Source organism: Trifolium pratense, linkage group LG6 (assembly GCF_020283565.1).
Source record: "Trifolium pratense cultivar HEN17-A07 linkage group LG6, ARS_RC_1.1, whole genome shotgun sequence".
In the NCBI taxonomy this organism is placed as follows: Eukaryota; Viridiplantae; Streptophyta; class Magnoliopsida; order Fabales; family Fabaceae; genus Trifolium; species Trifolium pratense.
Genome location: NC_060064.1, coordinates 28,194,364 through 28,208,505, shown reverse-complemented (window position 1 = coordinate 28,208,505; position 14,142 = coordinate 28,194,364). Strand labels below are relative to the sequence as shown.

General features: G+C 31.9%; 2 protein-coding genes across 2 annotated transcripts; both read right to left on the bottom strand.

The window, feature by feature from the left end:
• Positions 1–280: 280 nt before the first annotated feature.
• LOC123892047 (putative expansin-B2) lies at positions 281–2,475 on the bottom strand. The gene is made up of 4 exons (XM_045941896.1): positions 2,286–2,475; positions 1,856–1,964; positions 1,088–1,270; positions 281–611 (listed from the first exon to the last, which is right to left on the bottom strand). Exons 1-4 carry the CDS (start codon positions 2,473–2,475, stop codon positions 281–283), a joined length of 813 nt encoding a protein of 270 aa, XP_045797852.1.
• Positions 2,476–5,366: 2,891 nt separating this feature from the next.
• Positions 5,367–6,912, bottom strand: LOC123892045 (putative expansin-B2). Its single transcript, XM_045941895.1, has 4 exons — positions 6,717–6,912; positions 6,511–6,623; positions 6,225–6,403; positions 5,367–5,694 (listed from the first exon to the last, which is right to left on the bottom strand). Exons 1-4 carry the CDS (start codon positions 6,910–6,912, stop codon positions 5,367–5,369), a joined length of 816 nt encoding a protein of 271 aa, XP_045797851.1.
• Between the last annotated feature and the right edge of the window lie 7,230 nt (positions 6,913–14,142).

The following is a 14,142-nucleotide window of genomic DNA, read 5'->3' as shown; positions in this document are numbered from 1 at the left end:
TCTCTATTTTAGTTCACAATTTCTTGTGTTAACAACATTTATTCATTATTTTTCTCAAAAAAAAACATTTATTCATTATTGTCTAAAATTTCATCCTTAAGGTAGATAAGTGAGATGACCAGTGTTCAAACTCCGACCCCCTGCATATATAATGCAATATCCTACGAGCTAAGTTGACATAATTAATTTGATATAATTTGACATAATAAATAACATATTTCATTATTATTGAATACATAAAGGCAATCTAAACTTTTGATTAGGCTACAAAACACTATAACTAGTTGAAATTTCCAACTGCTCTATAAATTTGACCAGGCTTCCAACCTGCAGGGATGACATTATTGGCAACAAATACTTTGCCAGATTCAATTGTAGTTAACCTAATAGAAAATGGTGCTCTCAATGGTGCCCCTTTATTAATTTTCCAAACAGCACCCCATGATTGTTGCATGCTTTCCCAATTTGCTGAGTTAAGTGCTTCTTTGAGTTCAACGGTTTTGAGATCACCATCCCCATCCTCATATTCAATTACGGTAGCAAAATAATTTTGGTTAGATCCAGAGTCCACACTAAAAGCTATTGATACACCAGGGTAGTTGCATGCAACTCTGTAAAAAATAATTATAATTAGTTGATTGGTGTCCCCAAAATATTTTCTGTGAAATTTTTTGGTCTCTATGCTTTTAAATTAGCTTATATGAAATTTTGAATTTTTTCAATGGTCATATTTAGTAAATTATAGAAATCTCTATTGCAAAATATTTATTTTCTTAAAGAGGGATGAATTAATTATGAATTTTTATATTTTTAGCGCTTAAAAATTCATATTTAATTCATTTTTGTTAAAAAAATTAAATTTTTTGAGAGAGATTCTTATGATATTAAGAACATAAATACAAAAATCATTAAAAATTATGAAGAGTACACATGAATTGTTCAAAACTAAAGACTAAAAGTTGTGACGTCAAATATTTTAAGTATCAAAATTTATTGAAATTTTTTATAAGGACCAAAAAGTTATTAAACCCCTAATAATAATATTAAAATTCTAAAAAAGTGCCAATAAAAAAAAACCGAGAATTACCTACTATATTGAACGGGAACTTTTCCAGCAATGCGTAGCTTGTCAGCTTGACCAGAAATTGCCATAGAACCAAAAGCTTTACCACTTAAATCAAAATAATGATCACATTCAGGACAATAATCTGTGATAAAAACGGTAATAGGATTGTCTGAGCATGCAGAATTTCCTGTGCATTTCATCTGAAAATAGAACACAATGAGGTCAATGTTAATTATGATGATAAGTATCTTGAATATTGTTAAAATTAGCGATCAAATTAATTAATTAATTTTTTTATGTAATTTTTGTTGCGAATTTATGTTTTTCTAATTTCTAATCATATTGTATTAATTGTTTGAATTTTTTTTATATAAGTTAAGAGTATTAAAATGTACCGAGATCATCTGTACATGCATACTTATAATAAAAATTGGGAGCATTAATTGTTAAACCTGATAAGACCATCTCCAATGGTGGTACTTATATTTTTAAGTACTAGTATCTAATAGGTACTCCCATTGGAGCAAAAACAAAATTGTACCTAATAGGTACTAGTTCTACGATAAAACATAGTACCTAAATAATTTTTGTGGGACCCATTTAAAATGATGTTGAGTTATTGGATAAATGTGCTACTAGTGGGACCAATTTAAAACTTTTGAAGAGGTTTTGGGTTGGAGGGATTTAATACTTATTGTGTACTATTATTAAAAAAATTATAAATGAGTTATGTGTACATGTGGGGCCCACTTAAGTACTCAAAAATGACTAGCTCCGTTGTGGATGCTCTAACAAGAACCACAGCCTTTTCCTGATGCAAAGATGACATGGTTTCCTGCAGATATCATGGAGTTGAATGGAGGCAACCCAACTTTATTTCCATATCCACAAGCACCACCTATATACATCATTATAAAATATAGCAATTAAAAATATTTTAAAAATCATTGTGTAACAAAATTTTGAATCTATACCAAAGAAAAACTACTTGGAACAAAAATTTGGAAATGAAAATTTTCTGCTGTTACAATTGGACGCTATAATCAATTTCAGCCGTTTGATCTAAAATTAACGGCTGAAATATGATTGTTTTAATTAAAAAGATATAGTTTTTAATTTTATCCGTCCAATTTGATATCAAATGATTAAGATCTAAAACTGCGTGTAACTGTGTTGATCTTTTGTTTCTGATGCAAGATAAGATTTTTCTACAACATACTTTCACTTCCATCACCGTTGGGAGGTCCATAAAAAGTAGCCATTGTAGATGAATCTGAAACAGATAAGGAGTATGAAGTAAAATTAAGAAGCTTCCTAGGATTAAGACAAGAGGAAGGGGTCACTAGGAATATTGAGAGTGATACAAAGATGAGTATATGAAAGAATGCATGTCCATAAGAGAGAGTCATATTATCACTAGATTATATGTTCTTAGTAAGTTCTCGATCTATGGTGGGCAGTAAGCTATGGATAGTGTGGTATTTATAGAAATGATGTGTACAATCTGTTGACTTTTTATTTAATATTTAAATTTAATACTTGCCACAACGATCCATTTTGACTATTTGCACAATTTATATATTTTGTTTTGATCATATTTTTTACTAATAAATAAAAATAAATATTAGCAAATAAGATGTTGTTGGATTCGTCTCGATGAGTTTTTTAAAAATATCAAATTTATATACAATTAAAAATATTAATTGTCAAAGTTATGCGTTGACATGCGTGAAACAATCAACTGAGTCACTCATTATGGGACGGAGGGAGTATTGTATTGAGGTAAAAAATTAATATATATCAATCGTTAGTTGGTCCAATGTGCTGATTGGCACTAGAGTTGGTAGGGAGGATCACGGTTTGATCCCCCGCATACTGGTGGTGAAAATCAAGAATAAAAAATAATTAATTAATATATAATAAAGTATTTAATTATTTGTTATAAAATATTGTTAAAATATAAATTTCAAACTATCGTACCCTTTTATGTAAAATTTATTAAATCAATAAATTTATTTTATTAAAGCTATTTTTCCGTATATATTTTTATAATAAGTAAATACCGGACAAAATAGTACAAAAAAAAAATCACAAAGGGAAAAGTTTATGCGGTATTTAATAAATTTTTCCGTGTAGAATGTTTGGCTGACAAAAGGTTGTTTTGATATTTTAGACACGTTATACATAGGACAAAGTATTGACACGTAGTTCAGTGGTAGATAAGAATTTCAGTTTTTGTCTAGTCTGATCCTTTTGGCCCCAATTTGTTCAGTCCCAAGAATAGTTTTAAAATCAAACGCAATACAGCTAAAATTTTCATGTCTTATTCCTTATTTAGGGCCCAGCTAAAATTGTCCCGTCCTTTTGGCCCTAGTTTGTTCAGTCCCAAGAATTTCTGTATTTTTTATATATGACTAAAATAAAAAAAATATTGTCTGAGGTTTAAAATCTTAAATATAAATATATAGTAAAAAAAATACTATAATTTTTTTAGATTGAATTCAATTCACTAAATTAACAAAAAAAAATCTAAAATTTATATGTTATAATATTTGTCGCCCATCTTAAAATTGTAAGGTGAACATTACCTTCAATTATAAACACATATTCAGGATCATCTCGCAACCGATGTGGAACATCTTAACACACTCCAATCACGCTCAATACTATTGGGCTTGGTCCGCATATATAAACGGTGAGTGGCCCGATAGCAGAAACCTGATAACAGGTGGCCCAATGGATCGTGGAGAGGCTCTGATACCATCTTAGAATTGAGATTTGGGTCTAACTCATCCCTACAAAATCGGCTTGTAATGTGAGAATTGCCCTTACTTATAAATATATATATTCAGGTTATCTCGCAACCGATATGAGAGTTTTTTGAATTCAGTCTTTTGTGGAGCTTGTAATGCAAAGTCAACTTGTTAGTAAATTTAATTAAATAACTTTTGTTTGTATATTTTAATATGTGAAGTCAAATTTTGTACTCTTATATGTTACACTTCTTTTTCCTATTGGCTTTACAAGCTTTATAATATATGAGAAGTGTAAAATAGAGGTTAAAAGACCCCGACTTTTTTTTTTTGTTAAGTTGTTTAATTAGCTGTTAGAATTCACTTTTTTAAAGTGAATAGGTGTGGATGTATCAGGGTTTGAACACCAATCCTTGCATATTACATGTAATGTCTCTATCAACCGAGTTATGTTAATTTTAACCAGTTGTATTGATAAACATATTAAAAATATAACTTTAAGGTGGATGAGGAAATACAATAAAGGGGAGTTAAATTGCACTTTTGACCTCTGAACATTTAAAAATTTGCAATTTTGACCTTTTTAACATTTAAAATAGTACTTTTTACACCCTAACTTTCACAAAATTGCGATTTGGTCCCCTGACCAAGTCAACACACATGTGGCAAATGACTCATATACGACGTCATCATGTCTTGCCATATGAAAAATGACTCACATGCCACATCAACATATGTACACTACTAAAAACACACGAAATAGTGACGAAAATTAGGGAGGAAACAAAATTCCTCCTAATTGTAATGAAATTTGAGACGAAAAATAATTTATTTTACTAAAATAAAAATTCTTAGTGTTAGTGACGGAATTTATCACAATTAATTTCTCTCACAAACATTCTATCATAAACCGTCATTAAAATAAAATTTCTCAATGTTATGGACATAATTTGTCGTGATTAATTTTTCCTCAAAAACATTTCGTCACAAAATCCATCATAAAAGTAGTTAGTTTTAATTAATTTTGTTACAAAAGTTTGGTTGAAATTATCTCTCTCTAAATATTCTGTCACTAATGTAGATTTTAGAGTTTGTGAGGAAAATATCCCTCACAAACATGATGACTGCAAATTTTTTTTAAAAAAAATATAAATCCTTAATAAAAAATTATTTCATTATGTGACCTTTAATAATATATCGAAATGTATAAATTATTATTCGCATATCCGTACATAAGTAAAAAACTACAGTACGATAATTAACGTAGTAGTTGATAAAAGATGACATCCCTTGGGCTTTAGCCCTCTTTCGTAAAAAAAAATAAAAATGACACGCGATATCCATACATAAGTAAAAAACTACAATGTCTACATTGCATAAATAAGGTAAAAAATTTCATGTGCCAATTTGTGCAAGTTTATTATTGTCGTAATACCCTTTTAGGATTGATCTTTATACTTTTGTGTGGTTGGTGGTTCAGCTTATGTCCCCCTACCTGTTTGTATTCCCTTTTTTATTTAATATATTTTTCTTTGCTTAATCTAAGATTAATTAAAATTACCAACTGCTCTATAAGTTTGTCCAGGCTTATAACCTACAGGGATCACATTATTGGCAACAAATACTTTGCCAGACTCAATTGTTGTTAACCTAATAGAAAATGGTGCTATCATTGGTGCTCCTTTATTTAATTTCCAAACAGCACCAACTGATTCTTGCATGCTTTCCCAAGTTGCTGAGTTTGCTTCTTTGATTTCAACTGTTTTGAGATCACCATCCCCATCCTCATATTCAATTAAGGTAGCAAAATAATATGGATTTGTTCCAAGGTCCACACGAAAAGCTATTGACACACCAGGGTAGTTGCATGCAACTCTGCAACAAAATAATTATAATTATAGTTGATTGTATTAGTTACAAAATAATAGTAATAATAATAATAATAATAATAGTTTTAGTTATAATATTATAAAATGTCAATACTGCAAAAATTATTACAGTATTATTTTTATAATTAAATATTTTTAAAAAAATGTTTAAATTTTAGGCAACAATAATAATAATAATAATTTAAGTCAAACAATGTTGAAATTAAATGTAAACAAAAAGTAACATATTTTAGTCAAACAATTGAAATTGACATATTTAATGAAAAAAATATTTGACTTTTTTTTATTAAATAATAAATTTTACTGTATTTTGTGAAGTTGTTTGCATATTTTACTATGCATTTGACTATTTGATTTTTCACTTATCATATTTTCTATTTAAAAAATAATATTGAATAGTTACAAAATAATAGTTCATATAACCTTGAATTTGAAATATTAACCAAGAAATAATAATATAATAATAATAAACTTCTACAAAGTGAACTCATAGAATGAAACAAAGAGACTACGTACCTTCTATACTGAACCTGAACTTTCCCGGCGTTGCGTAGCTGGTCACCACGCCCTGAAATTGCCATGGAACCAAAAGCTCTGCCACTCATATCAAAATTGTAATTACAACCAGGGCACTCGTCAGTGATAACTATTGTAACAGGATTGCCTGAGCATGCTTGATTTCCTACACATCTCACCTAAAATGAAAACAAAAAGATTAGCGACAGAGTTTATTGTCCGTTTTCTTTTTATTAATATGTATTATTTATTAAAATTTTAACACTTTATCAAATAATTAATAGACCTGATAACAAGCACCACAACCCTTGCCTCCCTTGAAAATGGCAGGGCCTCCGGCCGATATCATCGAATTGAACGGAGGTTGCCCAACAGCGTTTCCATATCCACAAGCACCACCTACATAAAATTATAAAGTGACATAATAATTTGGTTACAAAATTTTGAATCTATTCTTAGAAAAAATGAGTGACAAAAATTTATATTATATACCTTCACTTCCATCACCATCGGGAGGTCCATAAAAAGTGGCATATGAAGATGATTGATCAGCTGAATCAGATTGGGAGTATGAAGTGACATTAAGAAACTTCCTAGGATTAAGACAAGAGGAAGGGATCACTAGGAATATTGAGAGTGATACAAAGATGAGTATATGAGAGAATGTATGTCCATATGTAAGAGCCATATTCTCACAAAACCACTGAGACTATGATCCTAGTAGGCTATGGCTAGTATGGTATTTATAGAGGGGAAGTGATTTGGGTCGTTTAATTTATATAAATATAAAACCTATAAAACCTAATAGAATAATATTGGATAGAAAAATAAACTCTACCCACAATTAATTGGTACGAGTGATAAGGGTTTTGGATGTGGTTAGGGGTTCGATTCCTAGCTCATGCGTATGGAGAAAAATTGATTGGGAGGGAAGAATCCACCTTGTGTGCCCCATAGATTTCCCGACGAAGATTAGTCATAGCTAACGGTGGTGGAAACTTTGTAGCAATATTATAATCCAAAAAAAGAAAAAAACTTTAAAACTAATATTGTATTTACGTACTGAATGACGTGAAATCATTAATAATATATTTAAATTAATATTCAACCTGTAAACAAAAATATTTTTTGGGATGGAGGTAGGTTGTGGCCCTCCACACCCACCCCTCGTACACCATTACCTACACCTGTCTACAGAGACAGGTGCCCAAGAGAAGGTTATAGGTGATTAAAACCCTAATTCTCCATCTATATTATTCTTGGTCTGGGTAAAATATGTCACCATTTAATTCTGAGTACCTCTCACATTATGTGTCTACTAACTTAATTGTAAGAGTGTGTACAGGTAACACCTTCTCTTTAGTAAGCTTCACCGTTCAACCGTCCAGATTCAATGAACCGAAACAATCCTACCATCCAAATATCATGTATGAGGAAGATAAAAATTAAAGGATATGAGGTTGCATTTTGCAATTAAATTGATGTTTTGAAAGCATTGATATTTTCTAGATTAAGATAAATTGTTATTATTATTTACAAATCTAAATAATAATAACAATTTAAACTCTAATTATTATTATGATTGATAGATGATCGACATAACTGGTATAAACACTACTACTCGTAATTCAATTTTATTTTGTCGTCCTATTATTGATACGAAATTTATACTGCTTTTTAATGATTAATCTTCCTTAAAAGAAAGAGATTAAAACTCTTAAGACCTAGACCAATTTATTATTGGTAATCCAATTTTTTTATTATCAGTACGTGTATAAACATCTGATCTGATATTTTTCTAAAAAAATATTTTTTACCGCTCAAAATATCTTATAAGTTGGGAAAATATATTTTACATGACGGACAAATTTGTGCTTCTAAAAAAAAGGACAGACAAATTTGTAATAAAGAAAGTGACGAAAACAAACAATTAATATATACTAAAATATGGGAGAGAGTCTGTGTTTTGAAGAGGAACAAGACAAAAGAGATGTTTCAATTATCGCGCTATACTTCGTCATTCATTTTAAATGTCTTGTTATAGAGAAAAATAAGTGTTTATTTGTTCGTAAATCGGATATTTCAAAAAACTGCGTGTAATTGTAGAGACTAATTCATTGAGTCATATGAGACTCAAACAGATGATAAAGTCTCCCTAAGAGTCTTAACACTAATGCATGCTCAAGTCAGAAATCGAATCCAAGACCTTAGTTAAATTAGAAGAAGTGTTTAGTTTTTTTGTTAAGTAGTATAGATGCTTAAAAATGCATCTCCTAAAATGAATAAGTGCGAACAGATCTAATAAATTTAATGCATATTCCTACCAACCAAAACGAGAAATGTTTATTTTTATTTGTTGTTTTCATACTACAATGAATTTATCTATTCTTTAAGAAGTACTCCTTCCATTTTAAAATATGAGCAAAAGTTGGTCAACAAAAGTGAAAGTATTTAGTCCAAATCTTTAACAAAATACATCAAGTTTCTTTGACTCATTTTTGCTTATATTTTGGAACGGATGGAGTAGTTGGTTAAAACAATATTGAGGGCTAATCCAAATTTTCCTTTACGAAAATTAAGTTATTGAACTTAAAAGTGGTTAATGAACTTCACCAAATGATGGATTTTAGGAGAATCTAGGTTCGATTCTTGGATAGAACAATTTTATTTTTTTGACTATGCTTTAAAAATTCAAAAAATGTAATTATGTATTCAGACTATTGAAATTCAATGGTTTTTTTAAAAGTTTGTCGTACGTTCAATTGAAGTTATCAGAAAAAATATCAAACGGTTGTGAATTTTTATAAAAATTTGTGGAGTTAATCTACTCAATAAGATCTTTGAATTCAACGGTTGGATTGAAGAATTATAACCGATATCGAGTTATTAAACGGAGTAAGTCAATGAAGACTTACTCCTGGAGTTAACGGATCCCTCCTCATATTTTTTTATTACTTTATAAATTATAATTTGCCTAATTTCCAATTCCAATACTAAGCCTTTTTCTAAATTTATATATTACCTCATACTTATTTTTCAAGAGGTCATGCTTGCGATTTTAATGCATATTTGTACTTGTAATAGTTTTTTTTAAAGCTTTTAAAAAAGAAGAATTTGTATACAGTATTATCAATATTTTAATTTTTTATAAGTTATATTCTTTTTGTTTTATTTATTAATAGTGCGCGGATCAACCGTTTAACTCACATGCATTCGCTACCTCGATTGTGAACGTGTTTTAATAGGGCCAGAGCAACGCCACTGCTAATTCTCCCTACCATTTGTAAGTAAAATCGTATACTCTAATTGAATGGGACTCCCTTGTGTGTGAGGTTTCGACGCTTATTTGATTTGTCAGAGAATAAATCGAGTACGACAGCCGATATATTTTCTTTAGGGTGGGAGGCCGGAGGGGAGGCGTGGGAGGAGGAGATGTTTTGGGGGAGTGTCAGGCTTTACTTTACAACATTCTTTTGCAGCTCAGTCTCCATATTTGTAGGCAATGGAAGCCCATTCTTGTCAGGTTACTCAGTCTGGGGGGCTTACCAGCTCTTGACTTCTCACAGTATGATCCTTTGGACGCAGTTGAACACTTTATTTGGCACAAACATGTTCCCTTGAAGGTGTCTATTCTTGCTTGAAGACTTTTGTGTGACAGGTTGCCAACTAAAATAAATTTGGCAATTCGAGGCATAATTACTCCAAAAGGTCAGTCTTGTGTATCCGTATGTGGTTGCGTGGAATCAGCTCGACACCTATTTATCTCCTGTAGCATCTTTTCCTTTCTTTGATCGTCAGTCCGGTCGTGGATTGGCTTGTCGTCGGTGGATCCTCAAAATCTGTCAAACCATTTTTTTCAGTTTACTTATTCATCAGGTGATCTACGAGGGTGGCGCTCCTTTCTACAAGTTATTTGTCTCTTATGTGTTTGGATTATTTTACTCTATTCTCCCTAAAAAAAAAAAATACTCTAGGTTTTAGTAACCGTTATTAGTCAACTCCTATTTTAGAAATACATCATAAAATAATTAATCAAAATAAGTAATACAAATAAGAATTTATTTAATTAAATAATAAATCAAGAAATTACTAAGAATGACATACATAATGTATATAAATTATCTGCTATTACATTATTATCCATTTAATATATATAACAATGTTTTGAAAACCGGACCGGACCGGCCTGTCCGACCGGTTCGACCACGAACCGGTGCCCTCGGCGGTCCGGTCGACTAGCAAGAACCGCTAGTCAGTGGAACCGGTCAAAAACCGGTGTGAACCGGTATGAACCGGTGTGAACCGGTGTGAACCGGTGAACCGGTGAACCGGAAAACCGGCCGGTTTTTCTCTCACTTAAAAAAAAAAAAAAAAAAAAACTGATTTTTTAATTAAAAAAAACGATGGATTGAAATTGAAAGGTTAAAAAATCAAAAATCTTTCCTTTCCAACCATAGACTCAAACACGTGAAAAAATTATATGAACGGTTCAATATAAACGGTTCAATAACGGTTGAACCGATCCGACCGGTTGACCCTTGAACCAGTTGTCACAACGGTTCGACCTCCGGTCCGGTTCTTAAAACATTGATATATAATCAACCGCGATGTCCCCATGATAAAACATGTCAGTTCAACTGCTACAATCAATTACTGCACTATAGGGATCGGGAAAGGAAACATCTTCTTGAAAAGTACAATAATACTACTCGAAAATGGATACGACGATATCAATTTAAACTGATACTACGGTATCAGCATACAACCAATGAAACACAGCAAAACAAAAATAACTTTAGAGGGAAGAAAACAAAAAGAGAAGAAAGAATTCGTTTGTACGTCGGAATTTTGGAGAGAGCACAAATGAAGAATGAATCTTGGTGAAAGAAAAACACATGGATTGATTGAATATATTCGTTTACAAAACTGAACGGATTGGAATGAGCAGCATGTGATGAGTCAGCGTCAATCAAAATTGTAAACACGTTTTAATGACTCCTTTAACCCGCGTTAATTAACTAATAAAAAATTAAGGCTTTAATGCAGTTTTGATCCCCTATTTTGAAAAACCCGAACTTTTGATCCCCCTATTTTAAAACTCAACACTTTTGATCCCCCTATTTTAGTTTTTTGTTAGTTTTAGTCCCCCACCTCAATTTGGTCAAATTTTTGCTTATGTGTCATGCTCACTGATGACGTGGCATTGTACACGTGGACAAACAATTTCCTTAGATAGTGTCCCGAGCCCCAATCTTTTGCTTCTTTGATTGCAGTGATGTAAACACGATCATCTTTAAGGAATCCCATTGCAAAACATGCATCTCTATAGTTCAAATATTGTGTGTCACCAATTTTTCTGACATCATCTTAGCAAGTTGTCCATATGTACAATGTCACGTCATCAGTGAGCATGACACATTAGCAAAAGTTTGACCAAATTGAGGTGGGGAACTAAAACTAACAAAAAACTAAAATAGGGGGATCAAAAGTTCTGAGTTTTAAAATAGGGGGATCAAAAGTTCAGGTTTTTCAAAATAGGGGGATCAAAACTGCATTAAAGCCAAAAATTAATTAATTTGTGACTAAAAAAAAACATATCACTTATAGGCCCAAGCCCGACCCGACCCGGCCGGACAGCGGTGCGCGCGTAATGGTCAGCATATTGCGTGGTCCGACGTTCACAAAATAGGGTATTATTCGCTTAATTAATGTGTGCAAGTATACACAGTCAATTCACAGCAAGTAATAAGATAGAGCATTGACCCACATGGATTCTTTAAGGGAACTTCATTTAAATTTTCATCCAATTAATTAATTCTTAGCTTATGAGCAGAAAAGTAACAAAATATCATTTGGGGTTTTTAACAGCAAATATAAATAACAAGTAATGAAAATGGGTTTTGGAGACAATAGTTGGAAAGTGTTGGAACACTGATCAGTTTAAATAGGTTCAATGTATGTGTGTGATAAGTGATGTCATGACTACTGTGAACAATTCTTGCCTTGTGGTGTATGTCTACAACGTTAGATGATGAAATGAGGGATAAGATGGTTCATATGTCCAGGTCATGCTTAATTCATTTCAGTTCTGAAATCCATGCTTGTAATTTCACTATGGCCTTAAGGCTTATGTCTAAGTCATTAAGTAAGAAGTATGTGTCAATCCTCTACTTAACCATATTAATTCATTAAATCCATTTTTATTAGATGTCTCTTAATAACAAATTTGTGTTTAATCCTGATAAATCTCGGAATCAAACATATAACATGATAATAAATGAACTAAAGTAGCATAACAATATACAACACGTCACATGAATAACATTAAAGTTTCATTAAACTTCACATAATTCAAACAACGAGAGTTTTAGCTCATGGTGAGCTTAACAACATAGATAACAAGATTAGCAGATTTACACATCATAATAGATAAGAAATGTAAACCTACAAGCACAACCACCTAGAGATGATGTCTCAACCTCCAAGTCAGCACCGTCGTGCCTCCCGTTATCGGAATCGTAACAGAGTAAGTGACGGCGCACAAAGTAACTCTCCAACTTAACTTAGGTATTTTGCCATCAAGCTTGCACACCAAAATTAGGGTTAAGGGCTCCTTTATATAGGGATCCACCTTGGATCATGGGCCAAAACCTTCTGAGATAAGACAACCCAATGGAATAAAGCATATTCCCTCAATGGATAGTACTAAGATAGTACAATTTGCACATGGGAAATCGCCAGATGTCTTATCTTCGGGTAGTAGTATATTCTTCATTCTTTGCTTATGTGGAGGCTTTGACTGCGCATAAGACTCCCCGCAATTCATGGTTGTACGGAAAACTTTAGTCTTGACTCTGATTATCAAATAAGCTTTGAGGCCTTTTGTTACTTTGGCTCAGCGGTCTGTCTTGACACAAGTTATCACCAGAACGGACTCTTTGAACGAAGAATTGCATATAAACCATAAATACATCACTGGACTCAAAATACATCAAAATGACTCAATAAAGATAGTAGATCACCATATTGGGAGGTAATAATCCAATAAATAGGGACAACTAACATCACATAAAATGAGTTATCAGGTACCCCTTAGGGAACACCCCTATTAGTCACTTTGGGATATATAAACACTACTAAAGAGTGTGTTCTCTCCATTATGAGACTTTTTTCCCATTTTTTTTCCTCTACACATTCATTTGGTGTTTGGCATTTGACGTTTAACCCTCATTCGACGTCTTCATCATCGACTTGTGTCATATATCCCTCCATAAATCCGGTACTTTTTTCCCACTCCATTTCTCTCATCCTTTTTCAGCGAATGTGGATTCTATGCAGTCAGTAAATGGTTCATTCATGCAGTCAGTTTGTTCTCTACCCTTTGATTGGAATCAAATTATCCAAATTTAACACTATAAAATAAATCATAATGTCTAGATCATATCTAATGGTTGTTATTCATTAACATTTACTTTTTGACTACAGGGAATCCAAATCCTTTTTCAACGGCATATTCGATCGACCGAGTAACTTTCTCACCCCTTACAAATCCAATACTGCCGCCCAAAAACTCAAACTCCATAATACCAATTGCTACAGGAATACCGTGTAATTCATCGGTACCTACAAGAAATTTGATTTTTGGCAGCGCCTGTTTTTGTTACAAGTTGTTGGAAAAAACTACCTTTCTAGAAGAAATGTAGTTTTGCCAATGACTTGTAACAATAACAGGCGTTGCCAAAAATCAATGTTTGAACCACCTCTAGTAATCCTGTGTTTTCTTTATAAAATTCAAGACAATATTGTTGATCTTCTATGAGGTAAATCTAATTATTATTGTAATCTATAATTTATTTTCAATCTCATACATTTATTATTTGATTTATTAAATTTGTGTTTGGGGAAACTCCATCTTTAG